The sequence below is a fragment of the Mus musculus genome, chromosome 18 (genome assembly GCF_000001635.26).
Source record: "Mus musculus strain C57BL/6J chromosome 18, GRCm38.p6 C57BL/6J".
Lineage (NCBI taxonomy): Eukaryota > Metazoa > Chordata > Mammalia > Rodentia > Muridae > Mus > Mus musculus.
The window spans coordinates 71,327,899-71,342,936 of record NC_000084.6 but is presented as its reverse complement, the minus strand read 5'-3'; the positions used below and the strand labels follow the sequence as shown (position 1 = coordinate 71,342,936).

The window sequence follows — 15,038 nt, the reverse complement described above, 5'->3', positions numbered from 1 at the left end:
ATAGAAGCAGCCTAAATAATTCTTCTCTATAGTGTATGTTTAGAATTCTTTTCTATGTATTTTTATTTTGTTTTTGTTTTGTTTTGTATTGTTTTGTTTTGATTTTTGGTAGTTCCCTGGACTATATTCACTGACATTCCAATGTGTCAATCTACACAGGTCGTCATGGAGATGGGGGTTATTGGCCAGTTGATACTAACTTGATTGATAGAAGCACTCTCAACGGTAAGTATATGAATTGAGTTCTATTGGATTAGATATACTAATTACATGGTTAATTCTACAGTATCCACAACAAATTTTCTGTTGACAAGGGCAAGAACTGTGGACTTAGGGTTTCACTGTGGTTATAGAAAAAATGATATTATTAGCGAACTTCACACATTCTATCAGAAAATGATGACAATTAGAGATGACAGATGCATGGAAAAATAATTAGAAAAGTTCCAGCACTGGGAAATTTATAAATGATACAGGTCTTCCCTAGTTTGTTTTCTAATATGCAGAAAAAATATTGAGCAAAACAATTTGTAGAGGAAAGTTTTTGTTTCAGTTTACAGCTTATAGTCTATCATGGAGGGATTTCAGGGCTGGAGCTCTAGGAAGGACCCTGGAGTCAGGAACTGAAGCAGAGACCAAGGAGAAAAGATTCTTACTGATTTACTCTATGGGTTGCTGGGCCTGCTTTCTTATGCAGCCCAAAACCATTTGTCCAGGAATGACTGCACACATTGTGGGCTGCAACATCAATCATTAATCAAGAAAACCACCCACAAAATTGCCTTTAGCCCAGTCTAATGAAGGAATTTTATCAATTAAGGTTCCCTCTCCTAAGATGATCATAATTTGTGCCAAGTTGGCCAAAAGCTAACCAACACAAGATTTATTAAATACTTAGATTTTGAAATGTGGTACTGTATTTCAAATGTTCACAACAACCATTTTATTGGAGAGAGACTAAGGATTAAATTTGGAACCAACTATTTTTGATAAATTTGCTGGGACTTCTCACTCAAAAAGTACATTTATAAACAAAACATTATAGTATTTTATTTTTAGTTTCCCTTTGTACTCTCCAGTTTAGACATCTCTCTTGCTTCCTCTAGCAAAGCTTCTCCATATAACTCTGGGCTTTTAGGATGACAACCTGGAGGAAATCCCAGGTAACGAACATGGAACAGACTGAAAGCCACACTCCACAGCTTCGCTCAGTTTGTTGAAGCAGAGTCTTTGAGAGGATAAACTAAATGTATCCAAAGGACCAATCTGTCATGCTTATCATTGGAATACACTCTGATCTTGTTTGGTTTGACCTACTAAGAAGAAATCAGATAGTCAAGGAGCTATAACATTTGTTATTGCACATCAAAATGTAGCAAGCTCTAAGTTGTTTCAGTTTCATCACACAGTTGAAACCTCCTGGATGACTGTGCTTCACTGCTTGCTTGTCACTTCTCTGATGCACTCTCAACTTGATGTTTCCTACACACGACTCTGTAAAGAAATAGCATTATTTTACATACTAATGGAAAATACCAATTACTCTTTAAATCCTCTTTGGATCATGCTATAATTTGTCTTACCCCCCCCCAAATTTCTTAAGATTTGACCATATGCTTAGAATACTTCTCACTCATTTCTCTTCACTGCTATGCGGTATTTTATTTTATAACTAATGCAATTGTTTAACCACCTTAGTAGATTTGCATAAGGGATTTGATTAATGAACAGATACATTTCCATTTGTATAGTTTTCTATCAAAAGACACAGATGGGTGACAAATTTGTTATTTAATTTGTTTGCTGGTTGGGAAATGAGAATAAATAGTTAAATTAAGTGATGGTTTTCTATTGTATAGTATAAACAAATGCATCAATTTCTCCAAGTGTTATAGTACCTTAATAATTTTCAATCTCACACTATAACTTCCTCTGCTATTAATGCCCTTTACTTAAATATAGGTAAATACATTTAATTCTATTTACATTTTCCAGCCATCCCTCTCATCACAGAATACTTTATATTGGGTACTTGTAAACTACAGGAATTTGTTGCCCATAGTTCTTCTGAAGGCTGCAAAGACAGTACAAGGTCAAGTTCTCAGTAGGTTGCATTTGCTTTACATATTGCATGTTCTGTGTCCTCCTTGGTAGAAATGGTACCTGGACTTCTCCTGTGAGGACACAGATTGAGTTCATGTAAAGTCTGTGTACATTACATAGCCATGCGCAAAATTCGTATAGTGGAATCTCACCCAGGGCACTATTAGGTTTCAATATTTGCACTAGCTTGGGGTGTCATGATATTCGGACCTTAAAGGACATGCTTGAACTATATGTTCAAGTCAAATCTAAGGTTCAATACAAAATGCTTTTTCCAGGAGGTCCATATTGTCCTGTTCTTTCTTACATGTTCTCTCCCTCATTTCTGTAATGATTGATAAAGTCAATACCCAGCTCAGGAAAGCTCTTGTAAGTAAAAGACTAGAACTCACAGTGCTAATGTGAAAGGCTATATTGGAACTGAAACCAAACCGGTGTCTTCCCCTGTGCAATAAACTTGGCTAATGATCATTCTGTCCACCAAATGTTGCTAGTTTCATTAACTTAATTCCATTTGAAGTTTGTCTTAAACAATAACAGTACACCAGACACACTCCCTATACTTAAAAACAGCCCAGAAATGTTACTAATGATCTAAAGAAATGGCAAGTGGTGAAGAACACTTGCTGTTCTTGTAGACAGTCAAGGTTAATTCCAAACATACATATGACAATTCCCAACTGTTTGATAGTTCCAGTTTGATAGGATCCTATACCATCTCATAGCCTTCTTGGGCACTACACACATGTGGTGCACAAACCTGTATGTATGTGCCATAACATACAGAAAATACAAATAAATGTTGTTGTAAAGGAAAAAGGGATACTAAGACTCCTCTGAGTGTAGGGTTCTAGTAATAAACTATGGATACAGATATAACAAAAATTAAGATGAAGAATTATTCAGGTAGATTAAACTACCAAGGTGAATTGGTGAAAAAAATTCATGGATACACAGAATTTTTTAAGGTTGCTTTAATTAATTTGTTATATAGCAACTATATATTTCATATATCACATATCATATACCATATATTATACATCATACATGATATATGTCATGCATCATGCTTCATACATCATCATACATTACACATTATATATCATATATAAGTCAAATCATGTCATATGATGCCATATGCCATATGTCATATATTATATATCATTTTTGATAGAGAAATTATAGTTCTAGAGTCCACATAAGGAATAAAAATCTCCCCCTTGGAATCATTCCAAAGAGCCAGCAAGATGCCTCAGTATTTTAAGGTACTTGACACAAATATTGAGGACCTGAGTTAGCTATCTGGACTACATAGATAAAAGAAAGAAATGATACCCATGGCTGGTTCTCTGACCTAAAACATTTATTCTCTCCTCCCCTACCTACCTACCTACCTACCTACCTACCTACACATACACACACACGCTCTCTCTCTCTCTCTTTCTCTCTCACATGTGTGTATATATGAATACATACATCTAATCTACACTTACATTTAAACATAGTAGTAAATTTTAGAGTCGTCCTAAATTACCAATTTTGATATATTATATTAGTTTTATGAAGTTGTTTGAGTAGGAATTCATCACCCATCATAATTATGACAAGTAATAATGTTTTGAAGCAGATAATACCAGAAAATTAAAAAAGCAATCTGTATGGATAATGGTGAAAGAGTAAAGATCCCCTCCTATCTTTCAGTATTGCTAAGCAGTGGGTATAAATGTTAATGGCGGAATAAGTGTAAGCCAGAGGCAAAGTTTTGTTGTCTCTGAAGTGACATGTCCTGAAGGATCCAGTCTTAAACAGTATTAGATTTAGCAAGTAAAATTGTAATTTGTTCACAATTGCTAAAAATCTGACAGAAGTAATTCTTTGCAAGAGACTTCTGTTTCAATGTGTTTATGCTTCTGAACGTATATGCATATGCAATGAGAAATTATTCAGAATTATCCTAAGCTGCTTGAATTTTCACTTCTTAAATATGTCACTCCCCAGAGTGCATCAAGCTTAAAAGTTTTGCTTAAGTGCTTAAAGTTCTCATTCAAAATAAAATGAAATTTTGGTTAAAAAGAAGTGCCAAACTACATCTACCATGAGCCTGCCAATCAATCAACTCTCATGTTAGAGGAGTCAGTCTGCAGCTGAAGAATAGAACCATGATTTCAAATGCATGCCAGTACATGCTTCTCTTTTTAAGGTTTACGACTCCTAGTAAGAATAAAAATTGTAATTAAATTTGATCTAGCAAACATTACCTCACAGAGAAAATTCATGAAGGCAAACCAGATAATGATGTCCAGTGGTTTCCAGCCAGTTCATATTAACTCTTGGCATTATTCTTCTCAGTGTTCTCCATCACTTCAGGATGTTTTAGAAATATTATGCTAAATGAATGAGACTAGTGATGTACGTGCAATATGTCTAGAGTAAATAAATACCTGAGGAACAAATTGTTACTCTGACTGATTGCAGCAAACTGAAAACCCCAAGACACATGGAAGGTGAAATGAAAACCTATTCTCTTTCCTCTTCTATTTTGCTAGCAGAAGAATTATGGTAAAAATGTGATCTGACACAAGCCCTAGCTATTATAAACAATCCCATAAAGACATATGAAACTTGAGGTTCCCAGTTAAAAGCCTAGGAAAGTGTTGCAGTTTGGGAAAAACGGTCTTCTTTTTTTTTTTTACCCATTTTGATATGTAAGTGAGGTCCTTAAGAGGCAAGTCTGCAGTCACACCTTACCCTTAAAAGATGTCTGCATTGACAAAAAATTTCTTCCCATGTTTTGTTCTGAAACTTCTCACATAATGAAATTGCATACATCTCTCTTAGACTGACAGAATTATCGGTGTTTTCTGTCTCTCTCTACATTTGCTGGGCTCATCCTTCAAAGCTTAGTATTAGAATAATAGCTTATTGTCAGGATGCAATTGGCAGTTGCAAATAAATTTAGGCCCTGGTAACCATTTATGTTCTTTGTTTTTCATTCTACCCCTTTAAAAATTCACCTTTGCATTAGTGTGTGTGTGTGTGTGTGTGTGTGTGTGTGTGTGTGAGAGAGAGAGAGAGACAGAGAGAGAGAGAGAGAGAGAGAGAGAGAGAGAGAGGGAGGGAGAGAGAATGTGAGAATGCTATAATTCATGAATTCTCTTTAGTTGAGAGCCCTTAATGAAATTGTAGAAGCTGAAGTGGCTTCCTAAATATATTCTTATGTCAGGAAGAATCAGAGCTAAATATTTGGTGACATAGTACTATTTCAATTTTATGACGCATTTAATTTTTAGACTAGACTCCACATCCTCCCTTGACACTGATCATGTTTCTACTTCTCAAGGCACAGCCTGTACCTTACATTCATGTGAATGGCAACTACCATGAATGGTACCTCAGCTCAACCCTGCTTTATTCACCAGGAAATACCTGGTCTGCCTGGGACTTGCAAAAACAAGTTCAGCAAATTTGATCAAAAGATCTATAGATCCTATAGGGTTTTCTTTCATTGACCAGGTTTGAAACAATGTTAAACTTGCCATGTTTTACCATTTTGATTCCTTCTCTTTAATAAAAATGTAAAATTACCAATTAATTTTAAATACTCAGAATTGTTGGATATTCTTTTATTTTCTTTTAAATTTATGTATATGGGATATGAGATGAAAGATTGTTTCTTGGATCTATGTAATTTATTTCAAGGAACTATTTTTCTCAGCATGCAAGTAATCACATTTCAATTCCTCAAAATAATGGGATATAAAGTCCTATATGTTGCTGTAAACTGACTATTCTGAGATTGGTAAATTATTAGTAGAAATTCAATGTTCTTATCAGATAATGGGAAGATGCAACAGTGCTTTCCAGATACAACATGATTGATACCCACATAAACTTAGAGACTCCAGCACACACACAAGTTCAACAAAACAAAATCCCAGAACTGAGAAACAGCAATGCACACCAACTCTTACCTTTAACCAAGAAGCTATTTGCAGTTGATACCTGCTGTCAGAGTTTAAATCAGTTTTCTCCATCAGAATGTCACTGAGAATATAAACCATACTCCAGGGCAGACACCATGACCAGGAGTAGCTGACCAACACAAAACAGACTCAATGAAAAAGGTTTTCTCAATATTATATTCTTAGCTTGTTGATAAGGATAAAACTCTTCTATAAATTCATCTTTGGAGAGGTTCCATGTTGGATGCTTTTAGTGTAGTCAACAGGGTACACTACTATAATCAGTCTCTAAATTAGAAGATTTCTATGAACTGAAAAGGAAGTTGAAAACCATTATTGGCCCTTCCCATTGGGCCATCTCTCCATCCATCAGCTAACACTAAAATACATTCTACTTCTATTGATTTTCCTACTCTACATATTTTATAAAAGCAAACTGAAACTCTTATCCAACCTTTAGTTGCCTTCCCTTAGCTTCTATGTTATGACATGGCTCCATTTTTTTGTGTCGCTGGGTAGTATTCTATTAAAAGGATATAACACCATTTTTTTAAGTTTATCAACATTTACATTGTTTCTAATTTGGTTATGCTGAATAGTGCCATTAATAAAAATTTCCTGTGCAAGCTTTTATATTTCCTTTCACTTGAATCATTTTGTTTCTGTTCTCAAGCTATAACGGTAAGAACTCTTCCCCTTGTTACAGTTTGATGAGTAGTAGTGACAACCTCTCCTTAAACATGAACCCTGTATACTTGTTTTATCCCCAGAACCACCCATTGGACAGATGCACCCCCCGCATGGCAGTGTCACTCCTCAGAAGAACAGCAACCTGCTTGTAATAACCGTGGTCACCGTTGGTGTTCTCACTGTGTTGGTCGTGGTGATTGTAGCAGTGATTTGCACCCGGCGTTCTTCAGCGCAGCAGAGGAAGTGAGTAGCGACTGACTCCCAAGAGAAAGAGTTTCCTATGCTGTATATTTTCTCTCTCTCTCTCTCTCTCTCTCTCTCTCTCTCTCTCTCTCTCTATCTCTCTCTTTCTCCCTCTGAGTGTGTGTGTGCACACACGCGTGTGTGTTCTTTTCTTTCATAATTCTCATGTGTCCCTTACTGTTTGACCCTAGTTAAACCCATTTCTGTCTATTGTAAGCATATAATTAAGTTACAGCTAGACTTACAGATTTTACAACCCAACCCTGGAGACTATCTTTTATTTCTGTTTGATTTTACTTCTTGGGGGCAAATTTTCATGTAAATAGCATCCAGAGAGGGACTACACTTAGCCCCCTTTTTACCCCCTCTACCATGGCTTTGAGACAGTTGGAGATATTGTTCTTCCACAATACTTATTTATCACATTTGACAGGGAAGCCTGCAGGCAGATAATCAATGCTTGTTGAATGGATGACTAAATATAGCATATCAAATTCAATGTCATTGCAAGCATAGGGATGCTTAGCTCTTAAGCACTAGGAAAGAAAAAGTCCAGTAGTTTGAAAAGGTTGCTATTTCCTGTCCATGTTTAAATGTCAGAAAATAACATAATGGCTCCAAAATATTTTTCATATTTTAGGGTTGTTGATTTTACTGTATTGAGAAGGTTGCATCACGCACAAAGTTAAGAATGAATATATATGGTTTGGTCACAACTCACCCTTTCCACCAATGCCTCGGGTCCACCACAATGTTTGCCTGTTTTTGCAGATTCCGGAAATCACCAGTCATTGACATTGGTCAGTTGACTGTCTGGTTTTTGTCAAATCCAGTCTGATATTTTCAGCAACACTCATGCTATCTCTGGATGGACTGTCTTTTGTTCCCTTTCCTTTTGGTTGGTTCTCAGCCTCAGGCATGTAGTAAGGCTGGGATGGAAGTGGCTGGCTTGACATCTCTTCTCTACATTTATTTCTTCTCTATATTTATTGTCAACAAAGATTCTCCAGCAAGGCATTTTCCTCTTCTCTCATGCCCTATAGCTTTAGTGATAGACTCTTTTGTGCCCTCCTGGTACTGTTTGTAGAAACAGAACATATGAAGAATACCTCCTGCAGAGACCACCAGAAAGGCACAGATTCAACCTGTGTGTTTAATTTATATCTAGCTGCAGTCATGGGTTGTACTGTCTGGAACTGGTAATTACTGGTGAGCCAGTACATTGTCTGAAAGAGAAAGCTGATGAGTGAACTTAACCAAGATTATCTTCACGTGTGAACACTGCGATAAGGCATGGTCTCTCAGAGTTAGAACTAGTTGAGTGAATGTCTTAGACTGTTACAACAGAAAATTCAAAGAGAAATAATTTAACAAGGATATAGGTTTATTTTGGATTGAAAGTTATGGCAGTCCAAGAGCATAGTACTGCATGTGTTAATTTATAGGAAGGGTCACCTACTATGGCTATATGCAAAGTGACAAAGGAAAACATGAAACCAAATATGAAAGTGAAGTCCTGTGACAAGACAAGCAGCAAAAGACAGGAGGGAGGGTGCCCTACTTTGAAAGCTGCATGGACCCACTTTTATGCAGGAAAACTAATACCACACAATTTGACCTGCCCTGAACTAAAAACGGTCATCGTTTTAGCGATCTCCATGCAGGTCTTGCTGTTACTTTAGCGACAAAACTCAAAATAAGTTTCCCTGAAGACAATCCATGTGCAAACCTTGAAAAGTCACTTGATAGGGTGTTTCAAGGAGGGTTGTTCATCTGTGGGATGGTGCAGCATCAAAGCATCAGGTTTCTGAGGCAGAACTGAGAATTTACACGAAGCAGAGAGAAGGGGTTGAATGACCAGTTGTTACAACACTGGCACACTCATGGCGTACCCTCAACTTAGTTCTATTATCTGTGGAGGCTTTGGAGTTTCAGTTGCTTGCTTCCCTCATTATTTAGCAGTCACCATACTGACTGATGAACTAACTATCCTGGCTATGTACTGTCTCTCTACAGGGAAAATTCTGTTCTGTAAGGGTGAAAAACTAAAATTTGTCAGTTTATGAGAGCACCTAAAATCATCTGGAAACCCACCCACAGGAAAACCTTTAGGATAATAAGACCTTGAAACTTTTATATAGAAAAGATATGGTGAGATATATATATATATATATATATATATATATATATGTATGTATGTATGCAATTAAAGTAAAAGAATCCATGAATTTGGAGATGGCAAAGGAGGGAGTGTTTGGAGGTAGGAAAGGAAATGGGATAAAAATGTAATTATATTTTAATTTCAAAAAATTAAATTATAATATACATGCACATATAATTTTTGAAGTATATATACATAATTATAATAAAAGGAAATATATATTGTATTTTCAGATGTATGTTAAAAGAAAGGGTAGAGAATTTTTTCTTGCAATTATGTCTAGGTTTTATTCAATTTTTTTTCAGTGAGGACTTTCCCCAACACTATTTGTGCCATGGAAACATTAGAACCAATTAATACAGATGAAAGCGAAAGATCAATTCCAATCTGCAAGTCTTTCCTGAGCTCTCCGACACTGGGAGTGAAATGCAGTTAGTGCCGTACAGTAGGAAGCAGTGAGGGCCTCTCTGCTCTCTGCTTCTAAGACAACTGAAGAATTTGCTTCTCTTTGTAGTTTACTAGGGATGCAAATTATTGCATCCCCAGTAAATTCAACGTGTTATCACCTATCAGGCATCTCTTAAAACAATTAATATTTATACACTTGTTTCATCACATTTTATGGATACATATCATATATTTAACAATAATCTGGCTATCTACCTGACTCCCAGGCTAGTGGGTAAGACTTCAGTTTTATCATATAAAATAATAGTGGAGCAATGTTTCCATCTGATTTCCACTGCCGCTGCTTACAATAGCTCCTATTCAGTTGTATCATATTTGAGCAGATCTTAATCCCTTGGCATCTGAGTCTTTAGCCTTGGTAAGGATCAACAGAAGCATTTCCATCATCCAGCCCGGTCTAAAACACATAAATTCGAAGTATTATAACTGTAAATTACAAAATCACTCAGCAGCCTAGAACTTTCAAGTAATAAAAACAGAGGTAATTGTGTATAGTTTTTGTAATTAAAGTTTCCTTACCTGGAAGAGAATTACATATTTTTTTTCAGTTAGTGCGATTACAATAGGATATTGTAATATAGAAGATTTGGGTTTTATTGAAACCAAACTTAGTGGGTGTTCTCTTGTACTTTTTTTTTTAAAAAAAAATAAGGTAAGAAATATTTTCCTTGTGAACACAGAAATTGAGTTCAGTTAAAATTCTGTATATAATTAATAAAGATTAAAAGGTTAGTACTGAACCTATCATGAAATTCAGATCACACAGTCATTGCAATCACAAGGCAGTTATCAGAATAGACAGCAATCTTGTCTTAATACTTTAAATTAAAATGTGTTTTAAAAAAAAACCCTTCCCCTTGATATAATCAGTTGTCAGCTGACTCTTATGTTTAATTTACTGTGTGTAACAAGTGTTAATGTATAGCATAAATTCAAATCTTGACAAAAATGATTATTTTAAATACTGCAGATCAACTGTTTAAATTCTCAAATAATGTTAATAGCCTTTTAACATATAATAAGACTTTGGTTCTCAGTTCTTTAACATTTTAATTGCTTTTGCGTATTCTCTTCACAAGGTGCCTTACTGACAACTTCTTAGTATTTTATGGTCAATTGACTTGGCCTTTAAAAACACGGGTATAGTTAAGCCTTGACCCCTTCTGAGTATCTAATACAAAGTTAATAGCTACATTTCAAGTATAAATAATCAGCATAGGGGGTGGAGAAAGCAGGGGACTACAGACACTGCCCGTCCCCCATCCCCCCTTAATGTACAGCCTGGGCTGTGTCTTCACTCCCTGCAGACCCCCTGCTTTCCTGAAGTTCTCTCTACACAGGTGGGCAAGAGACCTTGCTACACCATCCACTAGACCTTAAGCGGGCTGGTGACTAGGGAGGGAATGCACGACTTCTTATTAGTCTGCCTCTGGTGAGGGAGGATTCTTAGCACATAGTAGGGCCTAAAAGATTTATTACAACTTGAAAAAGCATCTGTGAGAGCACAGCAGTGCACAGAACACATCATTGAGTAAAGTCATAGGTAAAACAAATACTCAACCCATGTGGCTTTTATCGCGCCCACACCCCCAACGTGATCTTAAAAAATGAAGATGGTTTTCTTTGAGTGAAAAAGCATGGGGCAGGCAGACCAGTGAGGAGCCACCTGAAGGAGCTTCCAAATAACAATAATGGAGAGGTGTTCTCTGTGTTTTCTTGTTATCTTGGCATGGATGATAGCTATGTGACTTGGCTTCATACAAATAGTGAGTGTGACAAATGTCAACATTTGAGCTAAAACATCTCTGCAATGACCCACTGACTTGATGTCTACCATATTCTGGTACAATCTTCTTACTCCAACAAAACAGAAATTGCCAAAGATATGCTGCTTTTCAACATATATCACGCATCAATACTTCACCCATGTTTGTATTCATACTACTGAATGTTTCTTGACATGTTTGCTGTTCCACAAATTCTTGCTAAATAAGCGACATGTTACTGTAAAACATTGGATACTGCAGAAGACATACACCAAAGATTCACCCCGCATTGCCAGAAGAATTGTATTAGGCCAGAGAAATACCCAGTGGGTCAGCAGATACCCAGTGTCTACCTGAAAGGGAAAAGTAGAGGAGCTCTCTACTCCTAAGATTTCACTGAAGTAAAGTGGTTGTCAGGGCTCTCTTGAAATAAGTGAAGGCAATTCTGAAGACTAAGTAGCTTTTACGTCAACAGGATTCCAAAAGTATTTGGGACAGAAAGTAATCAAACAGATAAATTGAACCCCAGATACCCCTCATAATCAAAATGCTTTCCTTGATGGCACTAATATGTCAAAGCAGAGGGCCTGGTGAATTGTGGGCTTTGCCTTTGAGGGTACCTGTAGCAAGAAGACATGGCTCCCATCTTAAAGGTATGTTGTGAAAGAAGGTTGTGTAACTGTGGGAAATGATATTTTTGCATTGTGAGGAAGGGTTAAATGTGTGGCATTTATTTAACAGAAACATCAGGTTTAAAATGTAAGCAAAGAAAACTAAATAAATCAATTGGCAGTATTTTACAAGTGTTAGATTTGCCTGTTAACACACAGATCACCTCACCCCTCAATATGGCCACCGGTTCAGTAGTCCTGAGAAGTTCACAGGCAGTGCCTCTGGCTCTGCTCGCACACTAGACTTTGGAAAGCTATCACTAAGTCTACCTGTGTACAGGTTAAAAATATTCTACTGGGAGCTGAAGGCTGGCATTAACTTCAGCCGTTAAGCTATAGAGACAACAGATGGGCAGGAGGTCGGCATGACAGCTGCCCTTTGTAGGGTTTGAAGACAAATTTCAGCAACTTTAGTTAGGAGCACCTGCTGGGTTTATTGCACACCTGCCACAGTGCAGGTGGAAAGGCTGGAGAGAAAGGAACACCGCTGAGCAGAAAGCTCCTCTCCTGGAATTAAAAGGAAGACATTGTGGAGCGGAGTTAGGATAAAGTGATTACTGAGAAACCAGACACATGCATGTGCACACGCACACACTCACAGAGGAGATGAACCTGGTTAGAGTCCTTTGGGATTTCAACGGCACCAAGATGGTCAGTTGAGAGGTTCATAAACATCTGAAAAAAGCCCCTGAGCAGAACTGTCTGCAACTATCAGGAATTGTGACTTCTTCCTACTTTGAGTTTATGAGGTACAAACAACCAAAAGATGCTGCCTTCTTCCAGATTTGGAGCCTCCTAAAATTAGGAGAGATGTGGGATATGTTGCCATAGATTGATGGGGACTGGAAACTAAATGGTTAATCGAGTCAAGGCATACATTAAACCATGAGGTAACAAGAATTCTAGATTTATTACTGTGACCATAAGGGGAAGTTTATATATATAGCTGTTTTCCAGATAAAGGGTCTGAATTGTAGACCCTTTGGGCCTGCTGCTCACAATATAGCCCTAAAACTCAACTTATCTTTTTGCTTTAACCTCCTAAATTCTGGCATTAAAGACTTGACCCATATTAAAACAAAAACAGAATTTTTTAAAGATTTAATCTTAATTTCAACTTCTCTGTGTGAGTGTATGTGTGTGTGTGTGCACATGCACACACACGTGTGTATGCTATGCTATGTGTAATTGCCCAGGGAAGTATAAGAGGGAATCAGATGCCTTGAAACTGTAGATACAGTCCACTGACAGCCTTCCTGACTATGGCAAAAGGAAGCAAACACATGACTTAAAGAAGATCAGCAAGTGTTTTGAACAACTGAACCATCTCTCTGCCCCTACTAAAAAGTTTTGATCAGTACTTGTTATGGGGTATTCAAGTATTGGGTTACCATGAGGAAGTGCATGTTGTCATCCTGAGTGTGGGAGCTGGTGCTTCTCTCACAGCCATGGAGATGCTGAAGTTATTTAGCAGTTTGGTCTGAGAGAAAGAGAAACAACAGGGTGAATCTTCTAACCTTAAGAATGAGAAAAATAATGTATAATGGTACTAGTGGTAGATAACATATAGTTATGGAGTAATGCTGATCTGTTGAGGAGGGCAGGTATTGTGTAGGACCATAGATTCATGTGATAGAGGTCAGTTATTACTGCCTCAGACACCAGAAAACTACTCAGGATTTAGGCTCCCACACTGATGGAGACAATGTGAGGCTACTGTCATAATTCCAAGTAGGCAGGTGTGGAGAAGATATTAGAGCTTTAAGCATACATTATTTCTCTACAAAACCACAAAGCAACTATTAAGTCTGGAGGTCTTTGTCTCCTGTCCTCCTCAGCCCTACTTCCAAAAGACAGAAAAGAATGCTGCAAGATTTCAATAAATTATACTACCAAACATTAATTGGCAAAACATTTGCAAAGCTTCTAAGTTGGTAATTGAAAAGGCAAAGTCATTCCCAGTAGTTTTTGCGTAGGTTACAGTTTTTCATTCTGATTAGCTTGTTTGGAGCCTCATTCAGTGAAGTGTTTGCTGCAAGGACATGACGACTTGGGATGGATCTCTAACATCCAAACTAAAACACAATTGTTTTAGTTCAAGCCTTGGTAACGTGGAGACCGACAGATCCCTGGGGCTTGTAGGCAAGACAGCTTAGCCTACATGGTGGATTCCTAGATTCTGATGCAAAAAAACCAGGTAGACTGGTTTTGATGAATAACACCAAAGGTTAACTTCTGTCCTCTATGCACACACCTGCACACACAGGAGAGAGAGAGAGAGAGAGAGAGAGAGAGAGAGAGAGAGAGAGAGAGAGAGAGAGCCTTGGCCATTTTACAAACATTGCCACTGAGTTCTATCCCTGCAGTACACATGCAAAGGAAGCCCACCACATCTCAATAAAACTTTATTTCAAATTGGGGTAGATTTGGGCTGTAAGCCATGGCTTTGTAGCTCCGTGCTAAAGAGCCTGGTTAGTGTAAGCACCATGTTAGTTTACTTTATACACAGAGTATTTGAGTCTCAGTAACCTCAAGATGTGATCATCATTGACGAAAAGGTATTAAATTTAGGGTTGCTAATATCTTACTGGAACAAATAATAGAGGTTTGAAATACCTTTTCAGAGACAGGATCTTTCTTTCTCTTCTAATTTCCAAAAACAACTCTCATTGTGGTTGCATCCAGAGACTCAGTGGCTCCAAGGCAAACTGTTTTATTCACCCAAGAATGTCCTCACTCGGCCTTTTGTTTTCAAATAGCAAGCGTCCCAGTTGCACATTAAATTATACAGCTGAGGCATAGACTTTCCTCTAAGCTCCAATCTTAGCTGTTGGCACAAATTCTGGCCTTTTTATTTCTATCTGCCCTTTCAAAGCTTCTCGTTCATTTATCTCTGAAACAGATGTTGCAGTCAGGTACCTGATGTCTACCTCCAAAGATTGGCATATGGCTCCCTCCAACCCATTGTCACCTT

At 37.4% G+C, this 15,038-nt stretch overlaps 1 protein-coding gene across 2 annotated transcripts in view; it reads left to right on the top strand.

Moving 5' to 3' along the window:
* Dcc (deleted in colorectal carcinoma) overlaps positions 1-15,038 on the top strand; it is a 1,097,616-nt gene that overhangs the window by 1,008,292 nt on the left and 74,286 nt on the right. For both annotated transcript variants that reach the window (XM_006525588.4, NM_007831.3), the window contains exons 22-23: positions 160-225; positions 6,836-6,998. In XM_006525588.4, coding sequence (XP_006525651.1) covers positions 160-225; positions 6,836-6,998 — 229 coding nt within the window. The remainder of the gene's footprint in view (positions 1-159; positions 226-6,835; positions 6,999-15,038) is intronic.